Source organism: Phlebotomus papatasi, chromosome 2 (assembly GCF_024763615.1).
Source record: "Phlebotomus papatasi isolate M1 chromosome 2, Ppap_2.1, whole genome shotgun sequence".
Classification (NCBI taxonomy): domain Eukaryota; kingdom Metazoa; phylum Arthropoda; class Insecta; order Diptera; family Psychodidae; genus Phlebotomus; species Phlebotomus papatasi.
Window position 1 is genome coordinate 70753956 of NC_077223.1, and position 22458 is coordinate 70776413.

General features: G+C 36.2%; 3 protein-coding genes across 3 annotated transcripts; 1 reads left to right on the forward strand and 2 right to left on the reverse strand.

Moving 5' to 3' along the window:
• The first annotated feature begins 3632 nt into the window (after nt 1–3632).
• On the forward strand, nt 3633–9814 carry LOC129804217 (sialidase). Its single transcript, XM_055851332.1, has 5 exons — nt 3633–3725; nt 3793–4138; nt 6795–7163; nt 7232–7398; nt 7531–9814. The coding sequence occupies exons 2-5, from the start codon at nt 4112–4114 to the stop codon at nt 9452–9454; spliced, it is 2487 nt and encodes an 828-aa protein (XP_055707307.1). The 5' UTR covers nt 3633–3725; nt 3793–4111; the 3' UTR covers nt 9455–9814.
• A 6775-nt stretch (nt 9815–16589) lies between these two features.
• LOC129804218 (uncharacterized) lies at nt 16590–18061 on the reverse strand. The gene is made up of 2 exons (XM_055851333.1): nt 17940–18061; nt 16590–17804 (listed from the first exon to the last, which is right to left on the reverse strand). Exon 2 carries the CDS (start codon nt 17732–17734, stop codon nt 16715–16717), a length of 1020 nt encoding a protein of 339 aa, XP_055707308.1. The 5' UTR covers nt 17735–17804; nt 17940–18061; the 3' UTR covers nt 16590–16714.
• Nucleotides 18062–18173: 112 nt separating this feature from the next.
• LOC129804219 (sporozoite surface protein 2-like) lies at nt 18174–21203 on the reverse strand. Its single transcript, XM_055851335.1, has 3 exons — nt 21030–21203; nt 18958–20703; nt 18174–18898 (listed from the first exon to the last, which is right to left on the reverse strand). The coding sequence occupies exons 2-3, from the start codon at nt 20701–20703 to the stop codon at nt 18392–18394; spliced, it is 2253 nt and encodes a 750-aa protein (XP_055707310.1). The 5' UTR covers nt 21030–21203; the 3' UTR covers nt 18174–18391.
• Nucleotides 21204–22458: the final 1255 nt, after the last annotated feature.

Below are 22458 nucleotides of genomic sequence, written 5' to 3' on the forward strand. Positions count from 1 at the left end.
TGGCTTTCGAGATTTTGACCGAGACCTCTTTTTCAAAACAGTTTTTAAACTTTTGATTTGTTTTTATTTTAATAACAATAAGTGAAAAAACTACTGCATTTTGAAAAACAATAAAGAAATAGTTCTTTCTTTGCTTTTAAAATTGAATAATTTAAAATTTAACTAAACTGAATACTTGGAAATTAAATACAAAATTTAAATATTAAATAAAAATTATATTGCAAATTGTATAAGAGAAACGCTGAAAAGATTATCATTAAGGGGCAGCGTGGGTTAAGAAGATTAAAAAAAAAACAGAATATTTTCTCATTTTATTCTGCATAATAAATATTTATTTAAATAAAGCTCTTATTGAAGTACAACATTTCAACTATAGTTTTTGTACTCTTTATTTAAAAATCTTCAAAATTCAGCCTGTTTTCAGTTTTTTTCTTTTTCTAATAAAAAGTTTTTTAAAAAAAAATACGCTTCGGTGGACAAGATTTTTAAGACTAGGTTCATCTGCAATCAAAAACACAAATGATGAATTAAAATATATCTTTTTTATTATATTATTTAATGAAGTTTATTTATTTGAATTAAGTAGAAGAAATAGAGAAAAAGGGACAGATAATCCTAACCGGCTTATGTAGGTGAGATTCTTAACGTGAGCTAACTCGGAGTGCATGCAAATTTGATTTAGAGCTGAAGTTGGGAGACGCCATTCAGTTATCTTGAATCAAATTCGTGAAATTATACAAATTTTGTATTAAAACCAAAATATCAAGGATTTGGATGAACTGACAGAAAAGTGTTATATGGGTGAAATGTAGACCAGAATGTTCTCTATAATTTTGCCGTAGAACTTGAACTCATCGATTACTCAGAAGCCAAGATAAGCGAGGTTTTTTGTTTCTTAACTCGTTTTTTCATCCAGAGTGCCCCAAGTGTTCATTTGTTGAACTTCAACTATATCAAAGAATTGTTGTATTTTGCGGGACTTTCCATTTAAACCCTTATCTTAAGTGTCTTGGTGGAGTAGAGGCAGTCAAATTGGCATCTGAGTGATTTCAAAGCGTTATTATTGGAAAAATCAATTTTTTCACACTTAAACGGCAAAATCGGAGTGATAGCGTAGTCTGAGTGGAAAATGATGTATGGACGAAATGTAGAGACAAATGTGCTCTACAATTATGTTGAAGTAATCATCAAAATCGGTTCAGCGACAGTCGAGATAATTGAGGTTATGTGATATTGAAATTGGTTTTTCGACTGTGGCGCCCCTGGTGTTGGTCCCACGAAGTTCAAATATTCTAAAAAGTTGTAGCATTTGGTGAGATCTTTCGTTTAAGCCCTCATTCATCAAAATCGGTCACATAGAACCGGAGATATGATTTTTTGAATTTCGTGAACTTTGACCCCTCATATCTCCGGTTCTATTGAAACCACAGCGCGCATACGCACCATTTTGGAAACGTCCTAGACTGGACTACAACATACTAAAATTTCATTAACTTGCACAATGCCGTTTTTGAGAAAAGTGACTTTGAATTTCGATGAATTTTGACGCTATCACAGCGCCACCTGTGGTGACTTTTTGAACTTCCATCTGAAAGTGCTCATCGAGACGAAACCAAAAAGGTAAAATTTAGGTCGCTATGTTAATTAGAACCGGAGATAGAGGCCGGTCAATGTTCGAACTTTGACCCCTTATAGCTCGGGTCAGGGGTTTTAGATCGACTTAAGGTTTTTTTTGTTTGATAGGTATAATCAACGGCTACAACATACTAAAATTTCAGCCCGATGCACAATGGAATTTTTGAGTTATTTAACTTTTAAGATTTAAAAATTTTCTTTTTAAAAAAAGCGCCCCTAGCGGTGGTTTTATGAACTTGCGATGTTAGAAAGGGAAGTGGCATTTCACGAGAGCTTTCCAAAAAGCTCCCATTTTTTAAATTCTGACAATTAGAACCGGAGTTATGGCCATTTTAAGAAATTTTTTTTGGACCCTTATAGCTCGGGTCAGGGGGGTCGGGGGACCTTAAGTTTGGTATTGATCGAAAGCTCTAAGGCCCAGCTATAACATACTAAAATTTGAGTCCGCTGAATGCCATAGGGGCGGAGCTATTGAGAAAACAAAAAAAGGGTGGTCTTCAAAATGGCGGAAGGAGGGGTGGGGGGTGGGGGGTCTATGCACCAAGTTGCAATTTTCACCCGATATATAACCTTTGCCGAAAACCGCAAGTCGATATCTTTTTTAGTTTAGGAGCTATTAAGCTCCAAAGAGCGGCCGGCCGGCCGGCCGGCCGGCCGGGAACGTAACTTAGCCACATATATATTCGGAATCAGGAAGTGGCGAAACACATTTTGGCCAAATTTGAGGTCGATCGGACGACATGAAATTTTGTTAGGATTATAGTAGGTGAGATTGTTAAGAATCTCACCTAATATAGTAGTTTTTAGTCTTTTCAACCCACGTAACCCCTTAAAGATCGAATCGTCACACCAAAATAAAAATGTTTTTAATAAATTATTCTCTGTTCTTTACCAATTGTCTTAAGTAAGATGTGTTACATTAGACTAATGGAACATATTATGCAAAAAAAACTCTGTAAAATTTCGAATAATTAAAAGAAGAAAAAAACATTTTGAAGCGTCAAACTGATCATCAATGTCGATCCCTCGAGCGCTTTTCTTATTTCTTCAAATTTATGAAATTAATTGTTTTTTTTTTTAATTTTAAATCACCGTCATAGAGCTAAACTAATTAAAACGTTGAGGTGACATAAAGAGGATTTGAACTCAGAATATTTGCATTTATAGATCTAACACTGCGAAAATGCGTTACTACTTAAGCGGTTTTGAACTTATTTCGATTATTTCCCTTATTTAAAAATTAATTATCACACTGCACTGTTTAAACCTAGTTTCCTAATAGTTCATAGACAAAGCAAAATTATAGCACTAAAAAATCACTACACGCACAGTATTACTAATTTCATTACTATTTTTTTTATTCACATTAAAAATAAATTATTTCCTGAAATATTTTTTATCCATAGAACTTCCAACAATGTTGCTTTTTTAATATTAATATTTTTTATTCATTTATTTAAGCAATAACATTTGTAGGTATCATTCATATTACTGGAACGTTTAAATATTTGACTTACTAAACCATCATTCTTCCACTTAAATCGTAAATTTTCATTGTATAATAAATATATCGTTTTTTCATTAATATTGATATTACTTTATTCAATTTACTGCTTAAGTTATCTACAGTATTAAAAAGCAATTTTATTAAAAAAATATATATAAAAAAATACTTTGTAAGTAATAAACAAATAAAATTGAAAACAGTAATTCAAGTCTAATAAACGAGATTGTATATGTGCAAAAATGTAAATTGAATGACAATCACGTCGATCCTGCTTGTGTAAAACCTCTATTAATATAAAAGAATGTAATATTAACTTCCACAACGAGAAACAAATTAAAAAATCCTCGTCTTCCAATTAGAATAGCTAATTGAGAGAAAAAGTTTATTTAATATCTCAAGAGTAAGCTATTTTCGCAGTAGATATTCTAAATCGTGTGAAAATGAATAAATTTTCAACGGAAATTGTGGCTGGGAGTATACAAAAGACTTCAAAAGGTGAGAAGAAGACGAACCCCATTGAGAGCTTTTGGTGAGACAAAACTTTTAGGTGATCACTAGAGAAAAGTCTAAAAATTTTCGGCAGGTGGGAGAATGACGAAAAAAGCTGAAGAAGACAAACGATGATATTATAGGTATCTTATTAAAAATAGAAAAATGCAGAGAAAAAACAAGTCGCGGATCTTCTCAGTCACTCTTATGAGATTCTCATTGTTCCTCGGATATTCCAATACACAGACGCACCAGCCTGTGGTGAGCAGGAGGCGAGCGGTGGAGGATTGCGTATTGTCAGCCTCTATAAAAGCCCCAGTAGGTGAAGATTCTACGTTATATTGATGTCAGAGGTGGAGGTGATAGGATAGCAATTTCAGAAGGAAAGAGACTGTGAAGAAAAATTTGTGAGTGAAGTTTGAGATCGAAGAAAATCCACTGTGTAAGGTGTGAGACGCGCTCTCAATAAAAAACGGGAAGATGAAGTGTCTTGTGATCTTTGCCATGGTACGTCCCTAGATCCTTGGATAATTTTCTCCTTGCACTTTTTTTTATGCCACTCCCAAAAGTGATCGATCACTCCCATAATTTTGCCAAAGAAATCCCAATATTGTTTATCACTAATTTATGTGTGTCTCATGATGTCACTCAGTCAGTGAGATTAATGTAACGTGCTACTCACGAAGAAATCCAACATCTCTTCTAACTACTGAGTAAATCTTGGTACGAGAGAGAAAACACACCTCAAGGCCAGGAATTCATCACAATTTCCGCCAAAAATATCCCAGACTTCGAAGAGCAAAAAAAAGCGCGCGCATTCTAGAGATAAAAACCATTCCAGAACGATCACACTTTCGAATGTTCCAATGATCACAAATTCTGGATTTCGATTATTTCTCTCTTACTGGGGTAAATGTTAAAGTTGAAGGACTCGCTTTGCTATAATTTATTATGATCTAAAACATGGGACTTTTGGGGAAATTCGACACGAGCGTCTCAAGCTCAATATCACTATCGAGAATGATCTTTTGTGATCTTCATGGAACTCTTTTTTTTATTGACTATAATCTCAATTTTATTTTTTTTTTGACGGAGAAGATCGCCAATTTATAACATATTAATACACCATTTGCTGATTTATTTGAGATAAAAATAAACATAGAACATAAAACTAGCTCATTCAGCTTTTAGAGGGAAAATAAAACAATTTATAATGTTACTAAAAAAACTGATAGACGAATTATTCGCAATAAAATTAAAAGTAATATGCTAAGTGGAACAATTTTCGGGAGAATAAATAAAGTTGTTCGTTTTAATGTGATCAATACGATCAACTCAGAAATTCTTTTCTGTTTAGAATAGCTTCTGAATATCCCAAGTCATTTGAATACTAAATATCAAAATTTTTCAACAACATTTGTCACTATACTTTGATGATATTTGTTAATAAATATTTAATTTAACGTTTTACAAATATTGGTCTTGGGTATAACTATCGTATAATTTTCAGTATGAGAATTTCTAAGATGATCACAATTGCTGCATACTTAATAAGCTAGCACGGAAAATACTTTAAAAATTTTCAGACTTTAACCAAATGGTTTAAGTTCGGAAATATTTAAAATAAAAAAATTAAAATATTCATAATTTTGAATATTTTTTCGAAAACAGGATTTATTGAACCATTAATCCTAAAACAAAAATTTTTATATTGCTACTTAAGTAATACTTAAATTTGAAACTAAGTTGAATTTTCTGTCATTTATTCTAAATAAGAATACTAATAGTAAAAATATTTAATTATTGTAAATGTAATTTCTTAAATTTTTATACATTTAATATCTTTCTCAATGGATGTCCTATAATGAGCATTTTTTTAAATATTCTTTTTAAATTAAAAAATATATTATATTTTAAATATTCCGCAATGTTTGCCTAATTATTTTTATATTTTTTTGTTCGTTCTAAGTAAAAAAAAAAAAAGACAAAGAAACCATAAGTTAGTTTATAATGAACTTAGGTCATGGTGAGATCAAGGCATTCCATTCAACTGCTGTAGTACCTCTCAAAAAAACTACTTCAAAGAGATAACTATAGAAGAGATTATGGATCATTGTAGCACTCTAATATCCCTAATATCAATTGTATTTTAATAATAATTGTTATTGGAGTATTATGTGTTTTTCTCTAAAACCCTAATTATCCTCTTTTATTTTTTTATAGATCAAATAACATCATAATTAATTATTATGAAATTTTGCGAGTTAATAAATAATTTAAAAATATATAAATAATAACCAAAAATGTGATGGTAGGGGGAAATGGGGATCTTTTGAATTGGGGCAGTTTTGAAATTCAGCTTTTTCCTCCTATTTTTAACCATTTAACGACGATACACTTTTTACGGACTGAAAATCAACAATAAAAATCAAACTGAGAAACATAATCAATGATAAGTCTTACATCTAATCTTGGAAAGTCCAACAGAGTCTGATTCGGTGCATTTTGTGCTTCTATGAACGATAGGGGCAAAAATAGCTCAAAAATTTAAGTAATTTTTCTGACAATACCAATGAATAATATTTTTCACTTTAATGAAAAATATTTCGTATGAGTATTGCAGTTTTTATTGCCAAAAGGGTTTTGCTTAAAAAAATTAGAAGTATAAAAAAAATAAAATCAATTATGAATTTGAGAATTTAAAAATTCACCATTTTTGAGCTTAAATATTTACTACATAGCAAATAGCTAGAGACTTGCAAAAAATATTCTAGATTCCTTCAACATTCTACTTTACAATTATGTACAGACATAAGAAAAAAATAATTTTAGGTAGTCAGGAAAATATATTTTCTTTATTGGGACACCGGTGTCCCAATCGTCCTTAAAGGGTTAAATTAATCTGAACCTTATTGTGATATTATTTAGCTCAAAATAATCATGAAGCTAAATTACACCATGATAAAACTCAATTTAAGAATTTAAAAGTAGGTGAAAAAGCCCATTTTCGAAGCTGCCCCAGTTCAAAGGTGCCCCAATTCCCCCTATCCATAAGGGGTGCAATAACCCTATAATAGCATCCAGGATTAAATTATGGATTAACCACTAACTCGAAACATTTTAGGTATAATAATCTTCAATCTCTCATTTACATTTCTTTCAGCTCGCCACTTTGGCGTGGAGTGAGACGATTATGCTCCTTGACCTTAGTCCAGAAGAGGCCCAGAAATACATTGGGGCACAATCTCTGGATCTGAGGTATGCCAAGAAACTTGGCGAGGAGCGCCTCTCATCCCTACGTAGCCTGGATGGCGAAAAGCGTGATTTCTACTACAATGGTCGCCTTATCGAGAATCCTGAGGACTATGTCCAAGAGGAATTCGAGGCAAATCAATTCCATGGTCAAGATGGTCTTGGTCGTGCCATGTTCGGGTACACTGACTGGAATCAGGCACGTCTTGAGGCTCGCAATGCCAATGGTGAAGTGCGTGGCTCATACCAATTTGTGGACCCCAATGGTGACGATGTTGTGGTAATTATCATAATCAAACACAAAGTGAGACACATGAGATTATGTGGACTTTCAATTAACATCAATAGGTGAATTACTGGGCGGACAGTTTGGGCTTCCATCAGATGGACAATCGTCCCAAGGTGGTACTTGAACCGGTTACAGACACACCAGAAGTACAGGCAGCCAGACTGGCGCATGAAAAGGCATGGGCGGAAGCTGCACGCGCTGCCAAGGTTAACCCTGACCCCAACAGGTGAGTTCAGAGGTCTTTGGCATACTGCCGCTTTCAAGTTCTTTTATTAATAAAATTCAATAATTGATTTTTATATCTATGATTTTTTAGTAACTAATTTCACTCTTGAATTTTTTTTCACCCTTCAATTAGCGATTTGTACAATCTCAATGCCAATCGACTGTATGAGGATCAGGCAAGACAAGAACAAGCCCAACAGCTGATCTCTGTTGCCAATCAGGCCCAAAGTCTCACCCGCTACCCCAACCTTCCCTACACAATCACACCCGATAAGTCAGCTTCGTCTTCCCAACAGGACTCTGTGGTAGTTGAAGTACCCCAGGAGACCAGACAGCAATATCAGACAGCAAAAGCTAATCTCCGTCAGCAAGAGGAGGAAGAGGAAGTCACAGGTGAACCCCGTGGTTTCTTCTACAGCTTCGACTACCCAGTTCAATTGATTCGCTCTCTTGAGGAGACACGTAAAGTCAAGAGACAGAACTCAGGTAATGGAAACTCCCAAAGAGAACGATCTCATACTCACATCGTTATTCACGCCAAGATCACGAGATTCTCTAAACAGAATAGTCGATCAAGACGTGAGACTCCTTTCGATGCTTACATAGTTTCTTCCAATCGCATGTCTTTGCCTCTTACATCTCCAACCTCTGATACTTCTTACTATACTATAACTAACACTGAATCCGACTACCAAGGTAGTCGGGCAAAGCGTGCCGAACGTGTGTGGAACGCTATTAGAAATATTCTTAATGCCACTGGAGATATGCCCAGATCTAGATCGAAACGTCAAGCTCCTTCCTTAGATGACCTTAAGAATACAGCAAATACCAGCCTTCCAACCAATTCATCAGTTCCAGCAACACCTGATAAGTCTGGAAATGATACGACTCAGAAAACCAAACGTCAAACAAATCCCATGGATACCATGACGAATATGATGAACAGCACTGGAAATGTTCCATCTATGTCATCCATTCCAGGACTTTCCAGTATGCCTGGAATGAGCTCCATGCCAAAAATGAAGAGGCAAACAAATCCTATGGATACCATGACGAATATGATGAATAGTACTGGAAATGTTCCCTCAATGTCATCCATTCCAGGACTTTCCAGTATGCCTGGAATGAGCTCCATGCCAAAAATGAAGAGGCAAACAAATCCTATGGATACCATGACGAATATGATGAATAGTACTGGAAATGTTCCATCAATGTCATCCATTCCAGGACTTTCCAGTATGCCTGGAATGAGCTCCATGCCAAAAATGAAGAGGCAAACAAATCCTATGGATACCATGACGAATATGATGAATAGTACTGGAAATGTTCCATCAATGTCATCCATTCCAGGACTTTCCAGTATGCCTGGAATGAGCTCCATGCCAAAAATGAAGAGGCAAACAAATCCCATGAATACCATGACGAATATGATGAACAGCACTGGAAATGTTCCATCAATGTCATCCGTTCCAGGACTTTCCAGTATGCCTGGAATGAGCTCTTTGCCTAAGATGAAGAGGCAAACAAATCCCATGGATACCATGACGAATATGATGAATAGTACTGGAAATGTTCCGTCAATGTCATCCATACCAGGACTTTCCAGTATGCCTGGAATGAGCTCTTTGCCTAAGATGAAGAGGCAAACAAATCCTACGGATACCATGACGAATATGATGAATAGTACTGGAAATGTTCCATCAATGTCATCCATTCCAGGACTTTCCAGTATGCCTGGAATGAGCTCCATGCCAAAAATGAAGCGTCAGGCTCCTTCCACAGATGCCACAAATAGCACAAATACTCCAACAACCCCATCTACCCCAACAACTCCTAGTGCTCCTTCTGTACCAAAGACAAAACGCCAAACAGATTCCTTGGACATGGGAAATAATATGCTAAATAGTACTGGAAACGTCCCATCTCCCACTTCTATTCCAGGGCTCTCGAGTATGCCTGGAATGAGTTCCCTGCCTAAAATGAAGCGCCAAGTGAGAGGTGGCACTTCTACTAACACAACTAGATCCCAGAGTGGAACTGCTTTTGAATCTGCTTAAAATATTTCTTCCTGTGCTTTCTTTCTTGTAAAAGCTTTCTTTCTCGAATGCTTTAATAGTTTGTAGTAATGGTAGTAATAGTTGTTAGTGTGCAATGTTGTTAACGTGGTTGGAGATATATTCCAGATGCACCAGAAACACCGGCTCGGGTGTCTGCCAAGGCAGTGTCTCAGGGTTCTGTACCAATTGATGCCGTGCACGACACCCAAGTGCACCCAAAACAGAAAGATAATCTTCCAAACAGCCAAATCTTGCCAGTTTTAGTTCACGACGAGTGAAACACCGGACAACAATTTTGAAATAGAATTATATATTCAAAATCTTTTTGTACAACAATAAAATAAAAGGCTGTTACAGAAATTTTATATATTTTTTTCTTTAAATTGACAATGGAATTAGATATTGAGGCTCCTGACCTGGAAAAGGATCTGGCCTTATTCCCATCTCTTTATCGTTCTTTATCTTTGGTAGAGCTACTTTTTTCTTTTTATCGCGCCCTTTTTTTCTCTTTCGTGGCTTTGATGCACCAGTTGAGCCCATTAGAGATCCTAAAGATGATGTCATGTAACTCCAAGCACTTCCAATGCCTGAGAAAGTATCCGACACACTTAGCTCAATGGGTAACCAGGGAACAGCATCCACAATACTCTGAATTGCACCACCGAAAATCCGGCCAGTAGCTTTGGTCTTAACTGGCGCACGTCTAACACTAGCAGCTGATGAAAGTGAGAAGATCAAGATGTTCCCAAGAAGGTAAACCACGAGGAATGTACACCGTAACTTCATGTCTCGTGAACTACTGTTTGTCTCAAGATCTCAACAATGACTAAGACACGATGACCGAAAGCCTTTGCCTTCATTTAAATCCGCGTCGCGCACGTAAACAGCGAAACAATAAGCTTTTCTTACACTCACTTGAGCATACGATGCCAAAACTGATATATTAATAAACGATACTTTCTTTTCGCGGTCGTCACCATACAACACCCATTCAACTGATGATAAATGACACGTCGTTCAAGATTTGCGTGCAAATTCGCCACAATAAACGAGACCATGAAGAAAATTCACATAAAGATGGTAACAAGTATTTCAGCTGTAAAATGCAAGTCACGTGCAAAATTGATTGCAAGAATCATTATCCTTTTCTATCATGAATTAATGGGGTACTGTAATTCAAAAAATTATCTGTAGTTCTTCTAGAAAACTGGGAAAATTGCTTCTCGAAGTTGCACAACAGAATTCTTTAAATTACGCGACTTTTCGACGCGCTTAAACACTTTCCCGCCAAATGCATTTTGTGCTCCAAAATTATCCCCACTTCAATTTCTTCTCCTCCATTGTCTGTGGATTTCTTGTTGGCGATGAGCCACTCGAGAAAATACCTTATTCGTTTACATTGAGCCACACAGTGATATTCATTGGCATATTTTCTACAAACATTGTCAATTTGCTCTGTGAAACTACTCATCAAAATAAGGGGGCAGTCATACATAGACTCACATTGCCTTTCAAGTAAACCTTATTTGCATAAATATGTTAATAGAAAAAACATACACTAATTAAGCAAATAGTTCCAATGCACAAATTAAGGTACCTTATTTGAAACCCTTAACCCTTTGTAAACGATTGGATCACTTCAGGCCAATAAGACACTGACTGTATTCTCGCAATCACAGATTTGTTCTATTTACAATAGACTCTCTCAAATTCGGGCATTTGGAACCGAAATGTCACCCGAATTAGAGAGAAACTCGGGTGACAAGATTTTGTGAAATACAACGATTTTTTGTTTAAGTTGAAGTTAAGTTAAGTTTTCATTTGATAATAATAAATCAATCTTTAAAAATGTCAACAAACTTTTTTCGAATGTAACTGCCGCCCGAATTAAAAAGTTAGTACGATCTTAAAAGAGCCGAATTAGCGAGAGTCTACTGTATATGAAAATATTCCATAAAAAGATTAATAAACCCGAGAAAAAATACTCCATTTTTGACTAAATATATACAGTGTCAAAACCGTTAAAATTCCAAAAAGCTTTTACAGTAGAGTCTTAAAATTTTTTTTATTGTTTAAATAAATTCTTGAAGTCAATTATCTCTTCGTAGTACTACAACTCATGACTTTACCCATAATTCGATACTAATATTCAATCTTAAAACATTTACCTCTATTAAATTTAAAAAAAAAAGTTTTCCGTGCTTTGCTATATTCTTTCGCACAGCACTTCGTTTTAATTCGTTTTAATTTGCCAAATTTCATAACCAAAATATTAAAAATAACTTATACAGCCCCATATTGTACTTAAAATTCTACAAGAACATGAATAAATAAATGAAAATAAATAAAAAAAATAAAATATAGAAGTTACAGGTTTAGAATATATTGTATTAGATCACATGTTAATGTTAATTTATAAAATATCAATATATTGAATTAGGCAGATGTGTGACTGTTCTGAAATTAGGCTTAGCTGTCTTTAAGGCAATCGAGTTGAACATTTAATCGGCATTGATCAATCGCATTGATCGTAGCAAAATTAAATCGTGAGAAGCAAACTGTTTTCTTTCCGGAATAAAGCCTTTTTAACTTTCTCTAAAAGTCACTTCTTTTATGCACGTTTTAAATTTTTCATTTTATCAAAATTGAGTTGATCGAAGCTTGAGTCATCCGAAGCTTTTCCCTATATGTACTAGGTTAAATAACCCTCTAACGGGTAAGACCGCCTCCAGGCGGTCTTCACAAAAATCACATTTACAGCGACAATAAAGGTTTTATTTATTTAAAAGTGCTATAGTGTCCTCGGTAATAGTCTTATAAACATCTCTTAAAAGTTTGAACTCATTTTAACTCTTCGTTTTGTTGCTATTCCCAGTTTTGTGTGACAGGTCAGAGAAAAAGCAACAAAAAATATTTGTGCAAAAAAACTCATTTCCAATTTCCATAAAAATACCGATTTAAAGTTATCTGACTAAAATAAATTTATTTTTTACTGAATGATATGCCATTCTACTTTGTATATTTTATTTAAAAAAATTGAAAAAGTAAAAATGTGAATTTTAGAAGCAAAAAGAGTTTCAAAAAAATTTTATATTTTCTCATCTAGTGCCTAAACTAAAAGAGATAATGAAGAATGGATGGTTTTTTCGACTTTATTGGATCATAATTATCCTAGAAAACTTTGTTTTAGAACTTTTTTTTAGCATATTAAAGAAAACACTGTTAGAGGGTTAATAAATTCATCCCGGGACCCCGATTGGCACAAGCGATTGAAAGTGAATTAACAATAAATTCGTTGTTACTGATTTTTTATAAATTTAAATTATTATAATAATTAATCACCTGTTCTGTATCGATCTATTACCTGTTTGTAACCGATTAGAAAGAGTTCAAACTTGTTCGCGAGTCCATGATCTTTCTATCAATTCCAAATTTACCCAAATTAACTGAGAAATATACGCTTTCAAGAGCTAATTAACCTCAAATCTGGAAAACATATAACTAATATTTCAAGAATATTTTTAAATATGTTCGTAAACTCGATATGCACAGCTTCTAAACCTGAAGAATATTCAAAGATGAAAAAATCGTACAACGCATTTTCAAAATAGATCCAAAAATATGATTGTTGGACAGAATTAAAAGAGTATGGAAAAATCAAGATCATAAGGATCTTTGAGCCAAATTATGAGGAATGCCCAGAAGATCTGTGATGCAATTCTTACGCCGTCACATTGCTATCCCGCCAAAATTTTCCCGATTTTGCGAAATAGAAATATACACCATACACAGAGTCTTCACTCTGTATGAGTGGGCACGGATAAAGAGTGTGGCGCTCTCAGCGGGATGGCATGTGTAGTAGTGCATAAAAAGCGGAATAAAGGCTGTTATTTTGAATATCCCGCGAAATTTATTTCGCGAGCTCCTGGAGGTCTTGAGATGGCAAAATAGGTACATTTTAGTTGAAAATTTCGCGATTTAGTGCTCAAAAAATATTTGTTAAAATTGTTTCTATTAATTTTATGTAATATATAAATACATAAATTTAATGTCCAAGAGGAAAGATTGAAATAATTATCGATGAATACTTTGGGGTTTCTTGGTGTCTCCAGACATATCCCACAAAGATACTTATGGTCCATCACTTCAACATTCTGAAATATCTTAATGTGAAAATTCTCAATAAATGGGTAAAAGTATTTAATTAAATACATGTTATTTCAATAACGAGTAGGATGGTGTTGTCCAGAAACGATTTGTGAAAAAAATTCAAAGATTTTCCTAGAACTACTTTTTTATAATTAATTTTTTCTATAATTTTCTTCATTTTCTTCATAAATCCCTGAATATCCTTCGAATCCCCAAAAAGGATTGCGCAAGACTACTTGTCTTTTTCACAAAATATTCTCGAAAAAAGAGCTAAGTTCTCTGAAGATCATAAACACGGAGAACTTAAGGGTAAGGGACCGGTGTAACAATTTATAAACAACAATAACCTGATGGTCGTTGAATGGAACATTTCAGCCCAGAATAAAAAAAAATTTCTTCTCAGAGCTTTTTCGGTTCCCTGCGGACCTTCTTCACGGGTCAAAAATGTCAGGTTTCTGGGATTTTGTCTTTCTTGGGAGCCAAAGGGATGTCTTCATTGGGTACATGGGTTCTGAGCCACACACTTCACGAACAATTTTACAGCAATATTTTACTTTTTACAAATAAGGTTACTACAGTAGACTCTCGCAAATTCGGCTCTTTTAAGATCGGGCTACTTTTTATTTCGGGCAGCGGTTACATTTGAAAAAAGTTTGTTGTCATTTTTCAAGTTTGATTATGATTATCAAATGAATCAAATATGCTCAAATTTAGCATGGTTTGTCTTAGTTTTGATGTGATTTTGCATTATTGAGGGATTTTCATGCAATTTACGATATATATGAGTGTGTAAACTCAATATCTATAAGCACATGTCGCCCGAATTTCTGTCTAATTCGGCTGACATTTCGGTCCTATATGCCCGAATTTGAGAGAGTCTACTGTAGTTACTACACAAGTTAACCAAAATAAAATAAAAATCTTTCTTGGCTACTAACTAAGTTTTGCTTAACTCATTTAGTAACTTATTTGTAAAAAGTAAAATATCGCTGTAAAATTGTTCGTGGAGTATGTGATTCAGGACCCATATACCGCATGTACCCAATGAAGACATCCCTTTGGCCCCAAGAAAGACAAAGCCCCAGAAACCTGACATTTTCGACCAATGAAGAAGGTGCGCTGCGCAGGGCACCGAAATCTAGGAAGAAAAGATTTATAACCCAAGGACAAAATATTCATATTTTGATAGGTTATTTTGTTCATGTTTTACGATGATGTTAATATTACGTCTTCCTTCCCATCCTATGTTATTCAGCGGCCCCAGCTCTTTCCTCAAGGAAATATTTTCGCGAAGGACACAAGTTGTCCTATACAGCTTTATTTATAAGTTTGAAGAATATTCAAGGATTTATGAGAAAAATCGAGAAAATTACAGGAAAAATTAAATGATAGGAAATTAGTTCGTTCTAGGGAATTTTTCCTTGAATTCTCCTGCAAAAATCATTTCTGGATTCTGGACACCAACGTTCTGTATTGTACAATTATTGAGATAAATACGAGTTTAAACAAGCAAGTTTATTAATTTCTTGAGAATTTTTACCTAAAGATATCTCAGAAATTTGACGTGATATTTCTCCATAAATGTCTTGGGAGAACATGTTCATGAAACACCAAAAGGAAAACAAAAGTACTCATCCACTTGCACCCCCGACAAGAAAGGATTTCATTTTATTGCACTGTGTTTTAGAAATAAACTTTAGGTATTATAGTTCATAACGAAATTGTTTATTAAATACCCAAGGCATTAATAAATTCATATGGAAAAATCATTTAAAAAAATTATTTTGTTGCCTTGGACCACACTTGTAACAAAGAAATTAAAATTTGAGTGATTTGATGAAGCCGGCTATGTAACGGAAATGATTTTGAAAATATCCCGCAATTAAAGAGTGAACGAGAGAGTGCGAGCGAGAGTAATGGCATGATTGAGAAATGACAGTCTCATTGAACAAAGCGTTGAATTTCACGGATTTTTCTCTAGTTTTTCGCGAATTTAATGTTTTAGTAAATCAAATTACAATAATTTTCATCTCATAAAGGGTGTTTCTGTGTTTAAATGTGAATAATTTGCTCAAAAGTCCACAAAATATGAGCTGAAGCGGCTTCACACACACAACCACCATCCCGAAAAATCTGGATAAATTTTGTGACGGACATCGGAATTGGGGGTCTGAAGTCGATATCTGTAACCGTTTTGGCATCTAACTCTGAATACGGACGAACGTTTGAGACGGACAAACTGCATATCGTCATCATTATCGAGAGATCAGATTTCCAAAATTCTACGAAAATATGCTTCCTTAAGTATTGAGGTGTCTAAATTGGTCTAAATGGATATAAGGTAAATTGTCCTCACTCGACCGGTGGAAGGTCAATTTCTGAATTTTTTATTATCAATTTCTATGAAATTGTTACTGATTCGTATTATTTATGGAATAACTAACCCAATTAACCTATTAATGTTAGATCATACGTTAAATATTACAGCAAATATATCGACGGTTCCATTCCATACTATGCTATCTCAGAATGACAACTTTTCAAGAGAGCCATTTGAAGTTGGCGATTTCCTATTCTGCCCGTGTATTTTTTTTTTTTTTTCGAAAGTATGAAATGTATCGTTACCCGAACATCGGATGACCACCAAATTTTCACCAATTGTAACCTCAGGAACAACATATCTCTCGGAGTAATATAAGGCTAAGTCGACTTAACATAGTATGGAATGGAGTCGTCGATATATAAATTGAATAAATAACTCTACCGATCGACTGAGGGCACTTTACCTTATTATACCTCATTCAAAATCGAAGTATTATAAAATATCCAAACTCCCAAATCTGAAGATACAAGAAAAGGTATGAGTACCTCTTCTTCCTCAATGACTTACCTGTTATAATACGTGAGCAATTCATGTCGTACGATCACCTTTAATAACTGCAGCGGCTGGAGATTCAACTGATAGCACGTGTGTATTGAAAGAAAGTTTTAACAATCAACAATTAGTTTAGGATCTATTGTCACACTACAATAATGATGACCATTTAAATGGATTTAACTTTGAACATGATCAACATGATGATTGATATCGAAAGAATTATTCGCCTAAATCTAGAGGAAAGTGTTGGGGATGCCTCTGGGTTTTCTTCTGTGGATACCTCGATCGAATTCATCATCTCCCTCCCCCACATAAATGTATGTATCATTCTCCACGGGGATGGGTTTTGTGTAAGTTATGTCCACAATTTCGGTGCTCTCATTAGGTAAATCCGATTGATCTTCTGATGATTGTACCCATGGAAAGGGGTATGGTAAATATTTGGTGGTGGTCTGGGTAGGTTTTCTTGTTGTAGCCCGAGTGATTTTCCTTGTGGTCCTAGTAGTTCCTGTACTTCTTGTGATCCTTGTGGTTCTTGTGGTTCTTGTGGTCCTTGTAGGGGTTGTCTGAATGGGCTTTCTCGTTGTGAGGATGGTAGTTTTAAGAGTAGTTGGTGCAGTTAAATTAGCTTGATATTGAGAACTATTCCATACTGGTGGTCTGCTCAAATCCTCATGAGCGTACGTTGAGAACATTGATTGAATACGTTGTGCGAAAATTTCCAACACTAGAGGAAATTTACTTTCCGACCCAGCCCCAACAATTTTAATTGGGGGTAGTTTGACTATGGCTCCACCCTGAAAGGCTGGGTTCTTCTGGATATTAGCGAGTGTATCTTGCCAATTGGGGGTGCTATTGGCGCTTTCGTTATCAGGTTTGATGAAAGCATAATCGAGGATTGGGGTATAGGGCAAGTTTGCATAATTCTCTTTGGGTGGTTCACCCTCAAAGGCCAAATGTACCGCATTGTTATTCTGCATGAGATTCAAGAGGAAGTTCGAGGCAACAGATGATCCAGGTTTAGCCACATGGAGGACGTCATTAGATGTTATGCCGTTGCTCTCAGTGGTATTCTGATCTGACCATCCCTCGTCTCGAGCCTGCGTTCTAGTCAAAGAGGCCACCGCAGCATTCCTGACCGGGTTCAAGGTTTTCCGACTGGCATCAGCCACTTTTGATGATGGTACTGGCGATGACCAAACCGGTGCGACAAGTATGCAAAGCACAGCATGACACGAAAATATCGCAATCATTATTTCTTGTATATCACAAAAGCCTTATTCCTCAGGAGTATATTGTGCTGATTTTCTTGGTGCCACGTTCCTTGAATCACGACCAAGTTGAAAGGCCAATACAATAAAATTCTCAGACATTTGCATAAGTGACCATTTATCGCTAAAGAACCATCTTCTTTGGATTCTTTTAAGAAGATGTGGGTTGATAATTTTCCAAACTTACCTCAATCTCTCTTCCAAAGCACAAACTCTTCTTGTGCCAGGGAATCTCCTCAGAAATTTAATCACTAACCAATTGATCAGCAGTTGGGCACCACTTAGTACGTGCTCTCAGCACAAACTGCCGATGGATTTCATCTTCACAGATATACTTTCCCGAAGTGCACATTAGAAACCGGTTGAGAATTTTCTGGGACACTCTTGGAAACCCTCTTCTTGTGCACAAACACCTTGCAAATTTCATTGATCGGAGATCATTTATTTTAATACTTTTTTTCATGGCATTTTACATATATTTGTATGACTTCTTTTTTTTCGATGATGTGATGAGATGATACTCGATGAGATGATCAATGAGATTCTGTTGAGAATTTCTTCGATCCCGTATACAGCCGCTCCTGATTTTTTTTTTGTGGAAAATTCTCTGTACATTTCTGATGTTGTTGATAGTAGGATCTATTCGTCTTTTTCTTCTGCCGGGTCTGCCTCCTTGGCCTCAGGAATCTCGAGAAACTCTCCGGCAACAGAGGTGGCTGTTGGAGCGGCAAAAGCAAGACCATCCTTGGCCAGGGATGCTGCTGTAGCCATAGGTTGAGCTGAAGCAACACCTCCAATACCAGCAAAAGCAATACTCTCAGGAGCTGCCTGAGCTACACTTGGGTTTTCAGGTTCAAGCTTCAGTGATTCAGGTTGCTCCCTTGCCATTTCCCTCATCTGCATGTAGTCCTTATCAGGATCTTCCATTAGTGACTCCTCATTACTGGGTTCCTCTCTACGGAGTTCAAGATTTTCTTCTTCCAACATTTCAGTCTTCTCTGGCTCTTCGTCCTCTTTAGGGGCCTCCTCAAATTGGCTGCGTTCATCCAACATAAATTCCTTCTCCTCCATTATGGCACCATCTCCAGGTTCATCTTCTGGATCAGCTTTCAAAGACATTTCCGAGATATCACTAGAACTTGAAATCTGCAAGAATAAAGGCTTAATAAATCTCTGAATTAATAATTAAAACTACAAATACTTACAGCATCGTTCTGATTATTTCTCGGGATTTCATTGTCTTGAGATCTCGCTCCAAGAATAAGATTCTGAGGCGGTGGAAGACTGTATATGGGATTCAAAGGACTGGCAAAAGCATCGTAATTTCCAAAGAACTGAGGCTGTCCTGCGAGAACAAACACTCTGTCATCAGCCGGTGGCGCAGACTGGGGTAATTGAGGTATTTGGGGAAGTGGTGCATTGGGAATGCCAGGTAAGCCAAGATTAGGATTCTGAGGTATTTGGAAATTTGGCAATTGAGAAATTGGAAGTTGAGCTATCTGTGGAGCTTGAGGGTTTTGTAAGTTTGGAATTTGGGGAGATTGAGATGCTTGACCACTTTGCTGATTCTGAGGTGCCTGTGGCATCTGGGATCCCTGAGGTAATTGAGGGAGCTGTAAATTAGGAAGTCCCGATATTTGAGGAAGTTGTGGAAGCGGAATATTAGGTATTTGTGGTACTCCTGGTATCTGAGGAATGTTTGGAATCTGTGGAATTTGACCACCCTGAGAACCCTGGGGAGCTTGGGGAATAAGATTGGGAATCTGAGGTATTCCTGGTATCTGGGGAATATTAGGTATCTGAGGAATTTGCGGAATGATCTGAGAACCCTGACTACCTTGGGAACCCTGTGTTCCTTGAGTATTCTGAGAACCTTGGGCACTCTGAGGAATCAAATTAGAAATCTGATTTATTCCAGGTATCTGGGGAAATTGTGAAATTAACTGAGATCCCTGGCTACCTTGAGAACCTTGAGAATTTTGGGAACCTTGAGAACCCTGAGGAATTAAATTAGGAATCTGAGGTATTCCTGGTATCTGAGGAATATTGGGTATCTGGGGAATTTGTGGAATCTGGGGGATTAGAGAACCCTGGCTTCCTTGAGTATTTTGGGAACCCTGAGAACCCTGAGGAATCAAATTAGGAATCTGAGGTATTCCTGGTATCTGAGGAATATTAGGTATCTGGGGAATTTGTGGAATCTGGGGGATTAGAGAACCCTGACTGCCTTGAGTATTTTGAGAACCCTGAGAACCCTGAGGAATCAAATTAGGAATCTGAGGTATCCCAGGTATTTGAGGAATATTAGGTATCTGGGGAATTTGTGGAATTTGAGGAATTTGAGGAATTTGCGGTATCTGGGGAGCCTGAGGTTGTGCTGGGGCTTGTGGGTTTTGCGCTGTATCTTGGGAAATTCGCTCTGCATTTGGATTTTGAGATGGAGTTGGTGGAAGGGTTGCAGGACGAGTTAAGATCCCTTGAGGGAGATTAGCCTGTTGTACTCCAGACTCAGCTGATGGTGGCTGCGTAGAGGCAGACTGGGCTGGTGATGACTGAGTGGATGGAGGCTGTGAAGGATCCGGTGAAGGCTGTGGTGCAGCTTGTGGCTGGGATGTTGGTGCCTGTGTTGAGGATCCCTGTGGTCTCTGCTGCTGACTCTGCTCAGTCCACCAATTGTTAATGATCTGGAAGATATCGAAGCCACTACCATCCTGACGCTGGAAAGTAATTAGTGGCCTATTGGCATTGGGAGTATTAGGGTAGTAGAGGATGATTCGCTGATTGCCTGATTCGATTCTTCCCAACTGATTAATTGGCGCAATAACCGGTTGCTGTTGATTCAAGGCTGGTTGCAGGGCATATTGTGCCCGAGGACTGAGCAACAGAAATTGCTGCGGTGCACTCTGAACAACCGCCACCGAAATGGCAATCCAGAGGGTTACTTGCATCATCTGTCGAGACAAAGAAGAGTCGCTTTTAGCCACCATTGACCTCGAAGAAGCGAAGAACGTCGAATAAAAAAATTCCTCAACATATCGATTGAATTCTCTTGCTATTCTTCCCAGCCACCATCAAAGCTGTTTGCATTGAGGCAGGTCATGGACTGAAGAAATTACCACGGGAAATTAATCATTTCACACCAGAATACACACAATTTTTTTGGTTTATCGTACAAATAAACACACCACAACACTTAGGCACGAAAAACTTTTCCGGGGTGGGAGTTTATAAGGGGGTAGTGTCGCATACTTTAAAAAAAAGAATACTGATAACAAACCTTGGTGCTCTGCGTCGACCGTTCTCGACACAATCCTCCAGTGCACTGTAAGCTATGGAGGGTTCTTCACTGCCCTTTATAGACTCACCATCGTCCACGTTGAGGTGCACGAACAATGTAATTGCTTCTTATGTCTGTAGTTTTGTATTTTTTTCGCCACCTCACCGAAGAAACACCTTTCTGGGGTGTTCACATACTGCTCTTTTTTGCACAATTGGTTGATCGACGTTGTGCAATGGCCTATTGGTAATTGGCTGAAGAATTTTTTGGCGAACTTCCATGTGCATCCACTCAAACAATTTGGCGCGAAAATACGCAATATAAAAATTGCTAGGAAGCTTAATTTTTTTAAAAGAGTTCGTAAAGTAGTTTAAGGAGAATCGACTAAAGGTGAAGAACTTTGCTGTTTACTCTCAGTAAGTGGACCTTTATCTCAAGTAGAATTTTAAACATATTTTATAAAAATTGTTTATTAAATTTAATGCGAAGACGGGTTGGGTAGTTCAGCAAAGTTCAACTTTCTTCACTACTCCTAGTTCTACTCAAAAATTATTTAACCCTTTAAGGACGATTGGAACACCGGTGTCCCATAAAGAAAATAATTTTCCCTGACTGTCTAAAGTTATTTTTTTCTTATATCTGTACATAATTGTAAAGTAGAAGGCTGACGGAACCTAGAATATTTTTTGCAAGTCTCTAGCTATTGCTATGTAGTAAATATTTAAGCTCAAAAATGCCGAATTTTTAAATTCTCAAATTCATAATTGATTTTATTTATTTTTTATACTTTCAATTTTTTTAAGCAAAACCTTTTTGGCATTAAAAACTACAATACTCAAACGTAATAATTTTCATTAGAATGAAAATGATCATTCATTAGTATTGTCAGAAAAATTACTTAAATTTTTGGGCTATTTTTGTCCCTATCGTTCATAGAGGCACAAAATACACCGAATCAGACTCTGTTGGACTTTCCAAGGTTAGATGTAAAACTTATCATTGATTATGTTTCTCAGTTTGATTTTTATTGTTGATTTTCAGTCCGTAAAAAGTGTCTCGTCGTTAAAGGGTTAATGTATTTAACGGTCACGCATCCTACATAAATCAAATTATATAAGACACTTCCATAATCCAATAATCCAAATTCCATAATCCATAATTCCATAATCCAAAGGCATTGTAGATTACGAAACACAAAGGATTCGTTCTGTTTAAAAATAGGCCACGCCCCCTAAAGCTCGTATTTATAAACAAACATGGTAAAACTTTAACAAAAGAATGGCACAGTAAATTAAAAATATAAAAAAAAGAATAAAAATGTGTTATGAAAAAATACACTACCAATTATTGTTCAAAAAAATTATTTGAGAAAGTTCAGTGTCTCTGGAATGGTTTGTTTCCGTGCAAAATTGATGACAATGACTTTTTT